This window comes from Colletes gigas, unplaced genomic scaffold (genome assembly GCF_013123115.1).
Source record: "Colletes gigas isolate AHSC1104 unplaced genomic scaffold, ASM1312311v1 Colletes_gigas_Sc00013, whole genome shotgun sequence".
Classification (NCBI taxonomy): Eukaryota; Metazoa; Arthropoda; class Insecta; order Hymenoptera; family Colletidae; genus Colletes; species Colletes gigas.
The window spans coordinates 5926080-5940564 of NW_025106642.1; the positions used below are offsets into that span (position 1 = coordinate 5926080).

The 14485-nt window shown below is 35.9% G+C and overlaps 1 protein-coding gene across 1 annotated transcript; it reads left to right on the top strand.

Annotated features, from left to right (window-relative positions):
* Positions 1-885: 885 nt before the first annotated feature.
* Positions 886-10015, top strand: LOC122399491 (CTTNBP2 N-terminal-like protein). Its single transcript, XM_043400193.1, has 8 exons — positions 886-1451; positions 1575-1676; positions 2008-2232; positions 2318-2939; positions 3112-3207; positions 3568-3674; positions 5884-6252; positions 9926-10015. The coding sequence occupies exons 1-8, from the start codon at positions 1176-1178 to the stop codon at positions 10013-10015; spliced, it is 1887 nt and encodes a 628-aa protein (XP_043256128.1). The 5' UTR covers positions 886-1175.
* Positions 10016-14485: the final 4470 nt, after the last annotated feature.

Here is a 14485-nt window from a genome sequence, read left to right on the forward strand (position 1 = left end):
TTCATCGTTTGTGTCATCGGCTGCCGAAATTTTCATCGGCACATCAAGTACATCGATAAAACTGATAAGATTCCAAATTTCTCACAAATAATCCGTATTATCTATGATTTAAATAGTAAATATAGGGGACCATATACGGTTGGAAAGAAGATTACCTCAATGATATATTCTAAAATGCTCTGTAACTTTTTAAAAAGGATTTGAGTATTTAAAACAATTTTTCGTTATTTATTTAATATTTTGCAAGAAAAGAAGTATTAATTAATCAATACATCGTATTATGAATTTAAATTTTTGTCTTCTTTCGTCAAGGTTGATTTCAGAGTAAAGGAAATACATAAACGTTGAAAAATACTACATGTTAGAAAATTATATTCAAAGAGACCTTATTTTCAAGTAAAACTATAATTTTTTTTATTTGAAACAACCGTATACAAAGAAATATAATAAAAAATTCGTGCAAATTTTTAAATTTTAATTATTAAGTTTTTAATAAAGTAACTGAATGTTTCTAAGAATGAAATTAAATTATTTGAGTAAATGTTATTATTTTTCATTCTACAATCTTCTGAAAATTGAAAATCTTTTCTGAACACGGAAGTAATGTTCGATAGATACACTGTTGTTAGAAATAATTTCTTCTTGTGTAATGAATAATTGGACTATTTACGTAGGCAAAAGAAAATACGTATATAGATAAAATTTATGAAAGAATCCTAGTATTAATAAACGTACGAACGATACCTGTGAACTATACATTTCAAGTTTACCGCTGTGGGAGGTCGAAGTGAAATTCTTAATCGTGATATTCGATAAAAAGCAATCGATAATGAATGATCTCGTAGCCCCTTTTACGAGATAGGTTCCTATCTGTGAATTACGCTTTGTAGTTGATTTGTCAATAACCGAGGATAAAGTTAAATGCCGGATTAACTGATTCGGCATAATTTAAGTAAGTTAGAAAAGGAAAATAGGTGTTTAGGAGCGATGTGGCGCGTCCCGAAAGCTGGCTCTCGAGGCCGGAGCTTTTCTTGTTCAAATGAAAGTATTAATACCGAAGGTTGAAACATTTAACCGCGGAATACTCTCTTCAAGTACTATTTAAGTACTTTTCCTTGAAATTGCACGTCTTCTTCGGGGATAGATCCTCCCCGATAATTCGTTTATCTAAAAAAATGGCATCACAAAGTCAAAATGCTACAAACGTAAGTACAACTGTTTCACCGGCGAACGGATCATCCGGATCATCGACGACCATCTCGGTCTGTACTACAAAGATGCAGTCATTCGTTTCGACACCATCCTCGCAACCTTATCAACAACAACATTCGTCGCCATCATCGTCACCGTCGCCGTCGCCGATGCAACAACAACAGCAGCAACATCAACTGACTCTGCAACAACCAAACAATGTAGAGGCACTTGACAAGAATTCCTCCAATACGTTAAAAGTATGTACCCAATGATACAATTGTCACCCAAACATATTCTACAGTTTAAATTTTATTTATTATTCATAATGTACACATTAAATTATAGAATTGTTGGCGTTAATCTTTTAATTTTATTTATAGCGTAATCCAAAAATGGAATTGAGTAAAAGTGATTTATTAAAACTATTAGGACATCTAGAAGGAGAGTTGCAGGCCAGGGATATTGTAATAGCAGTATTAAAGGTAAGCCTTTTTTCTAATTAAGGAAAGAATTATTAATCCTTTTGCTGCGGAAGATTCCAATACAAAGTGCACGCTGTGAATGACAAATTTTAGCAAAGTTAGAGCTACACATGAACAATTGTTTTACACAATGAACATTTACGTTCGCCAAATGTCCATAGACATTCATTGTATAAATTGCATTGAACAACCGAAGTGTCTAAAGCATTCTAAACAAATTTTTTTCTATGTCTATTATTAAATATTCGATGTCTTTATTTTCTATGTCTATTATTAAAGAACAAAACAGATATTATCTTTATCATATTTTTGATCATTGTGCATTTTGTAGTCGGAAAAATTAAAACACCTATTGAGTTCTCGATATCTGAGTGGAACTTCAGATCCACATGCTGCACTTGCTCGTGATGTAGCATTAGTGGGTGGTGTAATGAGACACGAACCACGTCAAATAGATCAACAAGTAGCTAGTTTAGAAGCACTTGTGACACAACAAAGACGTATGCAGTCTAGAATGACCAAAGTTCTTAAAGAAGCTGAACTTAGGCACAGAGCAGTATGTATTCATTTAAAATTTAAGACCCGCTATATATTATTAACAATTTTTGTTCTAATCAAAATGTATAATTACTTTATTTCAGGTAATCAAGGAATTAGAGGAAGAAAAACGAAAACACGAGCATGATACTGCTCAAGGCGATGATATTACGTATGGACTGGAAAAAGAGCGAACACGATTGAAGAAAGAATTAGAGTTAGAGAAGCAAGAAAAAAAAAGACTGGAACTAGAGATAAAAAAGGCGAATGACACTTTAGAGGAAGAAAAAACTCGACAGAAGCAAGTAGTACTTCTTTTGTTGGCTGAACGTAAGAAAATAATTATGAAATACATAGAAGAAAGAAAGAGATCGGAAGATTTGGCGCAGATACTAAGCGAAGAAAAAGTACGAATAGATTCCATGGCCGAGGGACTCGAAGAAGAAAGCAAGAAGTCATTGCAAATGGAAGCAGAATTAGAGAAACAACTTGCGCAATTTGACATGGAAAGGCAGCAATATAGGCAAGCTTTAGCAAAGGAAGAAAAAAGGGTTAAGGATCTTGAACTAGAATTAGATAAACTTAGAAATGAAATGGATGTATTAAAAGAGTCTCAAACTCGAGGCTCTCCAAGAGGAGTGGGTACGACTCCACCACCTCCTCCAGTCAAACCAGCAAACTTAGTTGCTATGCCTACAGTTAGGCCTGCTAGTGCTCCACAGACAAGTATGTAATATACAATAATTATTGTTAAATGTTATATAAAATAATGCAATATTAATTTATTAAACATTAGTAGCAAACAAATAGTAACATTTATGTATGCTATGGTAATCAATGTATTAATATAAGGCAATTAATACACTGATTAATTTTTACAACTATACTTTGTACACAGTTAAAGGTACAGTACTGGGCACTGGGACACCAATGGTTAGTAGCAAAGTTGTTCAACCCACTGCCACGGTATCTAGTGTTCCTGTCAGCGGTCCAAGTAAGAATAGCATGTCTTACCATAAAGATGAAATATAATATAAACGATTTAAATATTTTGAATGCATTTTCTCTAAGAGAATGATTGTGTCACATGACAATGGACGAAATAACAAATTACATTCTGACAGTCAATTGAAAAATAAATGGTAATCGGAGTTCTTGCTCATAAGTATATAAAAATGCATTCAACGTTAATATAAATCTGTTATTTATATGATAGAAATGATACTGTGTTTGTAATTTATCATTTAATGCTGATAAAAATAAAATATTCAATACTTTTAGTGTATAATACTACAGGTATTTAAAAACTAAAAGCAGTTGGTAATATCTAAAGCGAACTATAATTTTCTTATAGCTACTGGTATTGCTAGATCAGTAACTCCTGGGCAGGCACTACGCGGGGTTACATACGCGTCGAATATAACATCTACTAGCGGGGAGACTGTGACTTCTGAAACCCAGGTAAATTATCCTCATTTTCCTTCTCACTCTACTTTAATCTGAGGATATTACACATTACATATTTGTACATACACTTAATGTAAGAGAATTTTTTTTAATAATATAGGTTTTATGATATTAAAATATTTGGTACGTTTTATTTCAACATATTATGTTGATTTTTAATACATCATTATTTTTTATGCACCGAACTTGTATCAAAACTATAGAAATTTCATTAAGTACAATATAATAGTTAATGATATCTTTTGGAATGGAAAACAAAAAGATACTTAAATTATATATATATTTGTGTGATACGAGAATTTATTAAAAAATATTAAATTGTGGATTCGTATCACGTTTCGGAAGACATAATTATATTACTATATTGACTTGTAGATCAATATAAATAATTTAGTATGATTTTAATAGTCGATGATAGAATTTTATTAACAAATCAATGAAATTCAAGATTATATGAAACGAATAAGATTTTTTATTATAAATCTTTAATCAGCATTGAACTTGTGCACAAAAGTGATCATACAAACGATATTTTAAAGTGCAACATATTACTAATGACAGCAAACCGTTTTTGCGGTTAATTGAGAAATAATTACATTAACTTACTAGATGTTATATTATTTGATTATTATGTTATGGCATATTATAATCGCGTAAGGTTCTCTAGTCTTATCTTTTATAAAAATTGAATGTTATGTATAATATTTGCATTATATAATTATTGCATGATAACAAGAATAAACATAAATATGTCTTATCATCTTTTTTTTTAGAGAACACAATTGTTGCATATTTTTTTTTTTTTTTTTTTACTTTTTGTATTGTTTTTAATGAATCAATGTAACAAACAGAATCTGCTTTGGGGTAAAACTGGTTCATTTCTTCTTCTAACACACGGGTATGTTATTGATCATATTTATCATGACGATACATAAAGAACAATGGGTACAATTACTAAGCTAGGTAGAAAGAAATCGATGTATATATTCAGAATAACAGTACATTACAATCATTAGATACTTTCTACATTTTTATACAAGGTATGGAAGTAAAATGTAAAATACACTAATTATGTAAAAATATAAAATGAAGGTAAACAGTAAATCATAAGTATAAATGCATTAATGCTACATGCGCGCATCTTGTAGATGCGTTGCATGTACGCATACCCCAATCCGATACATATTTTTTAATTACTATGACGTTATTTTGGATTGTCCTTCATTAATTATACATTATATGAAAATTATATATTACACTGATTGTTGATGCATAACACAAAATCCATTTCGTGGTGTACAGTTATAACTACAATTAGATATTCTTTATTTAGGTAACATTGAAACTCGCCTTTTTTTTTATTTTGGATTGTACATTCAAAGCTTTTCATTATTTGTAAAATTTAATTCATATTGATTATGACCACACTGTATTGTTTTATATAAGTTAGTACACCATCAAATTTTAAATCTAAATTGTATTATGCTATTCTTATTTTGTACATAAGATTACTATTTAGTATGTACATTGATTATTTCCTTAATTAAAAATTGTATGCAACTCACTTTTGAGCTTTATTTACAAATTTTCCCTGCTTGCCATCCTAATTGCAACCTTGTATTTGCTATTGCTAACTTTACATGGTTTGGTTGTTTACCTGTTATTTTTCTCAAGTTGTGTGATGTATTATCCTAACGAAAAAAAAAGTAGATTTATCATACAATCTTTGTAGTAGAAGGTTACAATTCTTCAAATTCTTCAAATTACTATTATCAGTATCTTTTGCTTGCTAAACAAATCTTATATTACCTATAAACAGTTCGTTTTACCATAATATCAGTAAAATATATGTATCATATTAATCTATGACTATATTGTTAAACTGCTCGTTGTTTCTAGGAATCAATATTCCAAACATAGTTTAAAAATTGAGAAAAACACACATTAGATGTTTAATTAGGTAATAAGGTGATCTCTTTCCAAACATTCTCAAACTCCTACCATTCTGAATCACTCAAATTGTTATTTTTTTTTTTCCTTTTTTTTTTTGTTTACTTATTGCTTTGAACCGGTGTCTTGGTATAATTCTCTCCTCTTTTAGTTTACCGTAGATGCAGCTAAATCTAGATATACCCTTATGGTGGGGTGTTTCAAAGGGATAGTCCCAAGGTTAAATCGGTTCTCGTGTGTATTCATTCCTCAGGCTGTAGACAAACGTGTGGTTGTACCTGCTCCTGTTAATCCCGGAGGCGCGGTAAAACATATACCGCCGACACAAACTACCGGAAAACTTGGTTTTCACGTTGGCTCCGGTTCGGTGGTTCAAGCATCTGGTATGCTGCACTCGAAAAAACCACCGATATCTCGCGGCGTTCCTCCTCCAGTACCGCCGAATAAACCGGTAGTACCACCTAAAAAGGAGGCTGCTTATCTTAGGAGGACCGATTCGTCGCAATCGACACAGGACGCCGTAAAACTTGGTAAACAAACCGCGGTGCATCCTGCTAGCGGATCCACCGCACCGCAAGTGCAACAGGCAATAGCGGCCTTTACTCAAGCCTCCGATGAAGAGGTTAGTAACGCCAGCACCTCTCTATCATTCATCCAATTAACCTGAACGGATAATCAAACTAGATCTCAAGTACCAATCTCTTGTATCCCATTTTCTTATTACATTCTTTCCTTCTATAAATTTGAGAAGACTCATCGGGTTCCCAAGAAAGCTACCTTTTTACACTACCACTACAAATTCTTTACACCACTTTATCAGGAAGAAAGTTGGACGAACGGTCGATTGAAATTTTATCTTTTTTATTTTCTTCTGAAGGAGACTCGGATCGAAAACGAAAATCCGACATAGTCAATACACATATTATTTATATAATTTAGATATTTTTTTTTCAATATCTCTTATCTTGTTATACCGTGTACTCGATAATAATACCTTTGTAAAGGAAGCTCTTATCGAAATACGAAACGTCTTACGGGAAAGGAATGTAATCTGCGTGATCTCGTAATGCCCGATTATGACTATAACTAATCCCAGATACAAAATGCTCTATGATATAGGATATTTGTATTGCTTTCGAGAAAGGTTGTAATTTCTAAAACGATTAAAATTTCGTTCTTCTAACAAATCTTTAAAACCTGTTAGTTTTAATTTTACGTTTAATATGTCCTCGTTTTAATGTTTATGTTGCTTTGTTACTAAGTAAACGTTGGATGTGGTCCAAGTATATATATATATATATAACGTTATTCGAGAAGACGAATTGCAGAGAATGATTCGAAATCAAGGAATTAATTTAAATCGAAATCGACGAATTAATTTAAATTGTTCGAGTAATTTTTTTGGGTGCCTGATGAATCGAAATTTCTTTAATATATACATGAATGCAATTCAGAGCTCGTGAATGTGATTTCAGACAAAGCCACGTTGATTTAACAGCGGGGTAGAAAAAGAAAAGTAAGCATTACTTAAATTTAAGAAAAGTCTGAATCCTGTATACCGTGAAAAAAAAAAGAAAAGAAAAAAAGTACTTGAGGTAGCGTGTTGGAACTACTCGGCGCGGGATCCATAACGACGTTTCTAAATCAACGAAAAGAAACGCACGTGCCCGAGACTACTTGTTCATCGATTGATTTTACTCCGCGTACATAAGATATCGTTATCTATATCGCTAGATCTCGCAGTCGGACGGATCTGTGGATCTGTCGACGATAATCGTTGACACGACACGAACCATGCTTGTAACATTGTACTATAGTCAAAAGAAAAAAAAAAGGAAAAAAAAAAAAAATCGAATCGAAATCCGATCGTCTGAACTATTTAAGGTAGACTCTTGTAGATTCTGTAGTTTATTAACCGCGAGTTTTTTCCGAATTACGTTAAAAGTCATTAGGTAAATTAGTAACGTTGTAACGTGTTATTCGTAAGAAGGAACGATATGCTGTTATTGACAGTGAACGTGAATAATAAATGTTTATGCAACAGGGAACTAGACTGTATAATGTGTTAATGAAAATAAATACTTGTAGGTAGGGGAAGATACGAAAGGGTCATTTTAGCGTTAAATTTATCCGAGTATACGAAGTACGATTCATTTTAACGTATTGCTTATTCTTTTATTGTTCTCGCTTTCACATTGGTAATCGACGAACGAGGTAACCGTTATCTCTTAGAACGTAAAATATAATAAGATTTAATTAACATTTCCTTAAGACACTTGGGTTGTAAAGTCAAGCATCGAAAATGGGCACGTTATTGAGAATATTTTTACGATTCGTCGTTTGATATTATTATTGCGGACTCAAGACTATCAACGATGTTAATTTGTTAATTATAATCGATCGACTTGACGTGAAATGACCTCAAAAGTATATGCTATAATCACTGCCTTGCCTGACATAATTACATGTATCGCCAATATACAAACATATGGTACACCGATACAAATTTTGAACGAATTTATTCGCGACGAAGACATTAAGACGGATAATCAGTGTTTTTACGTTTGCGAAATCTATCGATCATTTCTGAGTACAGGGATCTTGAAATACTGCAACACGGAAACCGATCAGTTGCTTTACTTTCGACAATATGTACTTAACGCGAAGAGTAGTATTATTTTAGATTCACGCGACCATCGGTGTCCGTCAAAGGCTTTTTAAATATATCTATCGACGAAAACAAATTCTATACGTAGGAAGTAATTTATTTTCTACGCATTTCTATAAATACATCATCGGATTTTAGAGGAGCAATATTTTCCAATAATGTGGGCCAGTCACGCAATAATGTTGAATATTAATAATAGCAGTGACGGATCCGCAGTGTTCTGTAAGATGCGTCGCGTGTGGGTAACGAGCGATTTCTGAGTCAAAAATTAGGCAGCATAATTCCTAATATTTTTACGCGATGATTGCTCCATCAACTTATTAACACATAAGGTCGAGCAAACGCTGCATAATTATACGGCTTTTTATCGCCGGCAACGCGAGAGGTTCACGAACAATGACCATGCGAAGATATTAAGAATGATTTTCGGCTTAGAAATTCTTTTATTCGTCGTGTACAGTGCATCTTACGAAATTTCTGTACGCAAATTTCGTTCCCACAATGTAGAGTTTATAACAAGGACATGAATAAAATTATTCGTTTGTACACACAGTTTCTCTTGTATAAATTATAAATGGATGGAATTACGTTCTCATAAACTGTGAAACATGTACACGAAATGTATCGAATTATTTAAACATGTATCTTATCTCCTTTCGTACTTCAAATTGCGACCATGATTTCACGAAACGTGCGAAACTATTCAGCGTGTAACAATACTTTATGACGATTGTTTTTATGCGAGTTTTGTTAGACGTACGTTTGCTAGTCGTCTGTTACAGCTTTTCGAGAATTTTTCGTATCTAATGCGTAAATATCGTCCGCGTTTCTCAAGAATGATGCGCAACCTCCTACGTTTCTTCATACTTTGTGAATACTGTAGAGCAATCCAAGTTGAAAGATTCGTGTAAAAAAAACCGTTAGTTAAGCAAAATGGATATTAAAGAGTAAAATCTTCCTTCGATAACACCAGTTGATTATTACTAAAATTTTGTAAAGATTAGAAAAATTTAGTGCCAACAAAGTAGTTTTTCTCAACAGAGATGGGCACATTTTATACATAAGACAGTTTCGAACAACGAATAAAAGATAACGAAATTCGTATCTGTTATTTGTTGAATAAACTTGGGTATTATCGTGTAAGATACAAATTCGTACAAGTTGCACTTTACGCAAGTTACTCGGATAATTCAAATAAACACACAGACGAAGATGAAAATTCTGTTCGAAAGCGAAGGTAAATGTTTCATCGAACGAAATAGGTATCTTCGTTTCCCGAATAAATCCGTCTATCCGTCACACAGCGAATAAAGATAGCCGGGTTATTCGAACCCATTCGAACGAAAGATAATTATCTTCTGATCATCTTTATTTAAAGAGTGCCCAACTCTGCTTCCCAATAGTACTCGATAAATTTTTAAACTGTGCATCCTTCTGTACGTTTTCTTCCAACTCCTTTTATCCCCGTTGTACGTCACACGAGAAGTTCCCGTCTTCTGCGACATATACCATTATATCACGGCATCATGTTTGCTTTCTTTCGAAGCAACAGAAACATTTAATTAAAGAAGAGGACGAAGCAGCGCGATTCCGATATCTTGTAATCAGTTGTTTTCGTTTAATGCAGAATCATCGCAACAAAAAGCGACAGATATCCGAGCAGAAAACTATGATAGAAAAGCGTTGCGAGTCCACGACGAAACGAGCGCGAAATTAATTTACGCGGGAAACGCGAGGAACGCGGGGCCAATTAATAAAGCCTAAAAGCGTCTGGCGGGATGTCGGGGGGACGGTAATTAAAAAGGAAAGGTGGAACAACTGTTGGAACGAAAGTTGCTCGCGCTGTCGTCGTCGGATATGAAAAGGTCAGACGGAAAGAAAGCGCTTAGGAGGCAGCGTCGCAACAACAACTATCAACGAAACGGGCCCGAGGGAAGTGAACAGAAGAAGGAAAGAAAAATTGGAGGTCTATGGACGATTGCGAGCGCAAGGGGGGTTAACGCAAGAGGATATACAGTATACGTGTATGCATCATCGCGCGTATAACCGCCGCGAAACTGAAACTGTCTCAAGAACGAAGAAAGAGAAAGCACTAGAGATAGCATCGGGTCACATAGTGAGGAAGATGACCAAGAGGAGCGAGGGTTACGCGGAAAAATTTTCGAGGGAGACAGACAGAGGAAGTGGCGCGAGAGAGGGACGGGATAGGGCAGAGGGAGGAAGGCGAGAGCAGAGGTGGGTGTAAAAGGTAAGCAGCGCGTAAAGCGCGTGCGCTCGTCGCCGGCTAGGTTGCCCGATACACCTAGCACCTACCGGGCCGTGCAAGGGGTTAGGGGACGAAGGGAGCGGGGTTAACATCAGAGGGAGGATCAGCGAGAGCGAGTAAGCGAGAAAGTGAGCGGGACGAGCGCGAGCAAGACGGGATAATAGTCGGAAGCGTGAATGGAAGAGAAATAGAGATAGGCGAGCCGTGACAGTCGATGGACAAAGAAACGAGGTTCGAGTGATCCTTGCGCGGTATGAGGTTTGCATACCTGGTCGACGATTCCTCAGTATCGTCCTACGTTTCGTTCGCGACGGGGCCCTTAGGCTCCATTCTCTAGCGCGCGCGGCTTCCGACACTCTGATGCACCCGGTGCTACCGGCACGTTGCTGTTTCCTGTACAAGGCGCACGCGTTTTTTGGCGGCCTCGCGTTCACGCGATCAGTGATATACGGCTACCGAGGACAGGAGAGCTTCCGGTCACGGGCGATGTGTGCTTTTTCGTATTCTTAAGTAACAAACCGTAGGAATACGAGGAAGCGGGTGCCGGGGGTTGACCAGGAGCGATCAGATAATCCCTACACGTACGTACAGTAATAGTTCTCGATTCGATAGATCCGAAAAGTGGCTGATTCTCTTGTCGTTGTTGTCGTTCGATGTACCGTGACCGCGGGAGACCGAGTGACTTAGTGTTTTTTTTTTTTTTTTCTTGTTTTGGAAATACGTCCGGAGATGATCGACGAGTAACGTTAGTAATAAGCAATCACGCAAGCAATACTTTTTATCCGTCGTCGATGATAGTTTGTTTTCGTCCCTTAAGGCGTAGAGTATAAGAGTTTATTGTACTTTGCGTGCCGTTTACACGTTTCACGGTGATATAATTTGGACGGATGACGATAAGTGATAGAGTACAATCGTAGGTAGACTACCCGATCATACCTTGATGCGAGTAGGTTGTTTAATAATTTGTACAGATGGTATCGATGTTTCTAAAGATCGTTTTGTTGAAGTTTTATGTTTGTCCGTGTTTCTTTTATTTTTTAATCGTACCGTTTTTCTAGCCGTCCCTTTCGCGGGACTTTTTTTTTTTTTTTTATTGTTATTACGTTCTCGAATCATATTTGCGTGAATTAGTTTCCTTGTAGATATAGATCTCTCACTGTACTTCAATTTATGGGAAGAATAAGAAATGTTATGTATATATCGTAAGAATGTTACGTATTATAAAAATCGAAAACACGTAGTAGTAAATAGTGCGGCATGTTCCTCGTTTACGTTCCATGTCCTTTGAAGCGCACAAAATTTTGGAATTTGAATGCATTATTGACGTCAAGGACTTTAAACGTATAGAAAATTAAAAAAAAAAAAAGAAATGATGTACCGCCAAAATTATGAGAATATACGATATTAATAATACAAAAGCAATTTAGAGTAAAAACGTTTCACTAATCCCGCAAAACGTTTCCTATTCCTTTTCTATCATTGATTCGATACACCGAGATTTTCTCTCTCCTCTTTTCATTGGTATTCTTCCGAGGTGCGATGTAGATTATAAACTTCATTGTTCTAAAAGGAAGGTTTTAAACCAAACTTGGTTGCAGCGGAAAATTGTGAAGTTCTACGGAACTTCCGATCCATAATTAGGTTAATATTGCCTTCGATGCATGCATTACGATCTCCTTCGATTACACAAGGACTATTCCTATGTAAATTTCTTGCCGTACCGAATCAGTATCTATTTTCTCAACGGATGAGTTTTTTCAATATTCGAACATTGTAGCATTTATTATTAAATAACGAACGACATCACTTTTCCGTGTAACGATCGTCAAAAATTTCTCGTCAATTCTCCCTACCGTGATCAAGAATACGAAAAATCGTTGACCCATTTCTGTGACACCGCGAGCATGACGTAAACAGTATTTTAAATGCTAAAACAATATGACTTCTCCGAACAATATAATTATGACTGCGATTAATTAAACATAAAGAAACGAGGTTCCCATGGTCGACATTGCGTTGCATCTCACGATGGAGGGAACACACTCGTGCAGCGTGTTTGGTAACGTCACGCACGTCAGAACCTATAAATCCACAAAATACGCTTCCGAGTTCCGGTTTCCACGCATAAAACTAAATCCATTTTTCTTTCTGTTGCCTTATTCGCGACATCGCGGTGAAAGTCGCAGTTACGGATTAATAACGTAAGATGCATTACTATACTCACGGCGGATAGATCAAATTAGCATTCGAAGACGTAATATTTCGCGTACCTGAATCGCTCGTTGGGAAAACGAGTAATCATTGAACATACAATAATAATGAAATACAGACCACTTTTAGGACGATCTTTCGCCAACAATGCTCTCGCTTCTTTAATCGTTCCTAATTAAAACGATCCGTACGCCTCGGCATAATTAAAATTCAATTTTTGTCATCAATTTTTTTCTGGAAGTAGTTTTGAAACGTCCATTCGATCCGAAACCATTGTAAAAGTTATTCTCGATCCTTAACTAGATAAACCATCTTTATGAACTTTTACAGACGAGGTTTCTAGTTTGTAATTATTTCTAATTAATATTAATATTATACTCTGTGCCATAAATTACTGGAAATTCAGTAAATGCAAAATAGAAACAAATTGACATAGTGAATGCAAACATTTTAATTTGTTTGTCTAGCTTAATTTTACATAAATAGACGTAAAATGGGGTAATAAGATCATATCAAAAAATTGTATCATCTGAATTTTCTAAATTAGACAAATGTTCGGTGTTTTATGAACGTCGGTGTACACATCTAGTATTCACATTACATTTTGTATATTTTTTACCCTCGTTCGGATGCATTTTTGAATTTCTCTACTCCTGTACGATTTTACAAAAAAGTATTCCAAATACAAAAATTCTCTATATAAAAAAAAAATTCCAGCCAAAGCACACGCGCACACACTCGACGAGCAAACTTGCGCAAAATATTGAATTGCAGAATAATATTTCGAGAAGCGACGACTAAATTTCTCATGCTCGGGCCCCAACAATGCCATAATTATAAACGACGACATAGGAAATTGACATCAGCGGTAAGATAAGCGCGTGTTCTTGTCTTTCTTTTCGTCCGTGGTTAGTTGTGTTTTTTTTTTATTTCGGGCGGACATAAATATTTCATAAGTAAGCCGGAAAATTATCCTCATTATTTTATTATTAAGCCCGTAACGGATAAACGCGACGGGGGTAGGCGCCGTACACCGTTGCAGAAGTCCTTTCAGAAAGTGTTCGCGTGTGTGCCAGCCGGAGCACGTGTGCTTGTAATTTCACTTATGTCATAGCTCCACTACCACACCGTCGGACACCCTTCTTTTTTTTTCGTCGGTACGACGCGAGAGAACGCAGGACAATCGGCGTTTCTCTGGTCTGAAAGAGAGGTCGCGTAGTCGGAATCGCATGTGTGAAACGCGGCGAGTGTCCTGTGAGGTCGTAGGTGGCCTCCGATGTGTGGCACCAGGCTCTCGATGTTCTAGCGGCGAAAGTGAGCTCGTCTTCCGGATCAACGCCTGCTTGATAAATCGTACGAGCCATTCGCCATGCTTCCGTCTCGCGTAATGGCGCGCAATGCACATAATTAAATACGTTAAAATCGATTCGGAGCGTCAGCGCGATATTTCACCATCGAACGCGGAATAGTTTCGCGTGGCAACGTCCGTTTCTTTTCGCTTTTCTCGATATCGTCCGGTTTAGAATTCTGTCATTAACGTCTGTAAAAATGACTCGTCCGCGTCCGCGTTTCGTAACTTCTCCCATTTCGTCGTCCTCGTATAATTAATATTTGTTAGTAGACGTACTCTATTAAAGTCCTCGCGAAACCGTTCGGTTAAATTTACAAACAAATTGCAGCGTCAAACGGCCACGCGAATGCAATCCCGAA

Coding starts and splice junctions, on each gene's coding strand:
- LOC122399491 (XM_043400193.1), top strand. CDS start 1,176: ATGGCATCACAAAGTCAAAATGCTACAAACGTAAGTACAACTGTTTCA. Junction 3,675..5,883: donor CTGTGACTTCTGAAACCCAG/GTAAATTATCCT, acceptor TTCATTCCTCAG/GCTGTAGACAAACGTGTGGT. Junction 6,253..9,925: donor CTCAAGCCTCCGATGAAGAG/GTTAGTAACGCC, acceptor CGTTTAATGCAG/AATCATCGCAACAAAAAGCG.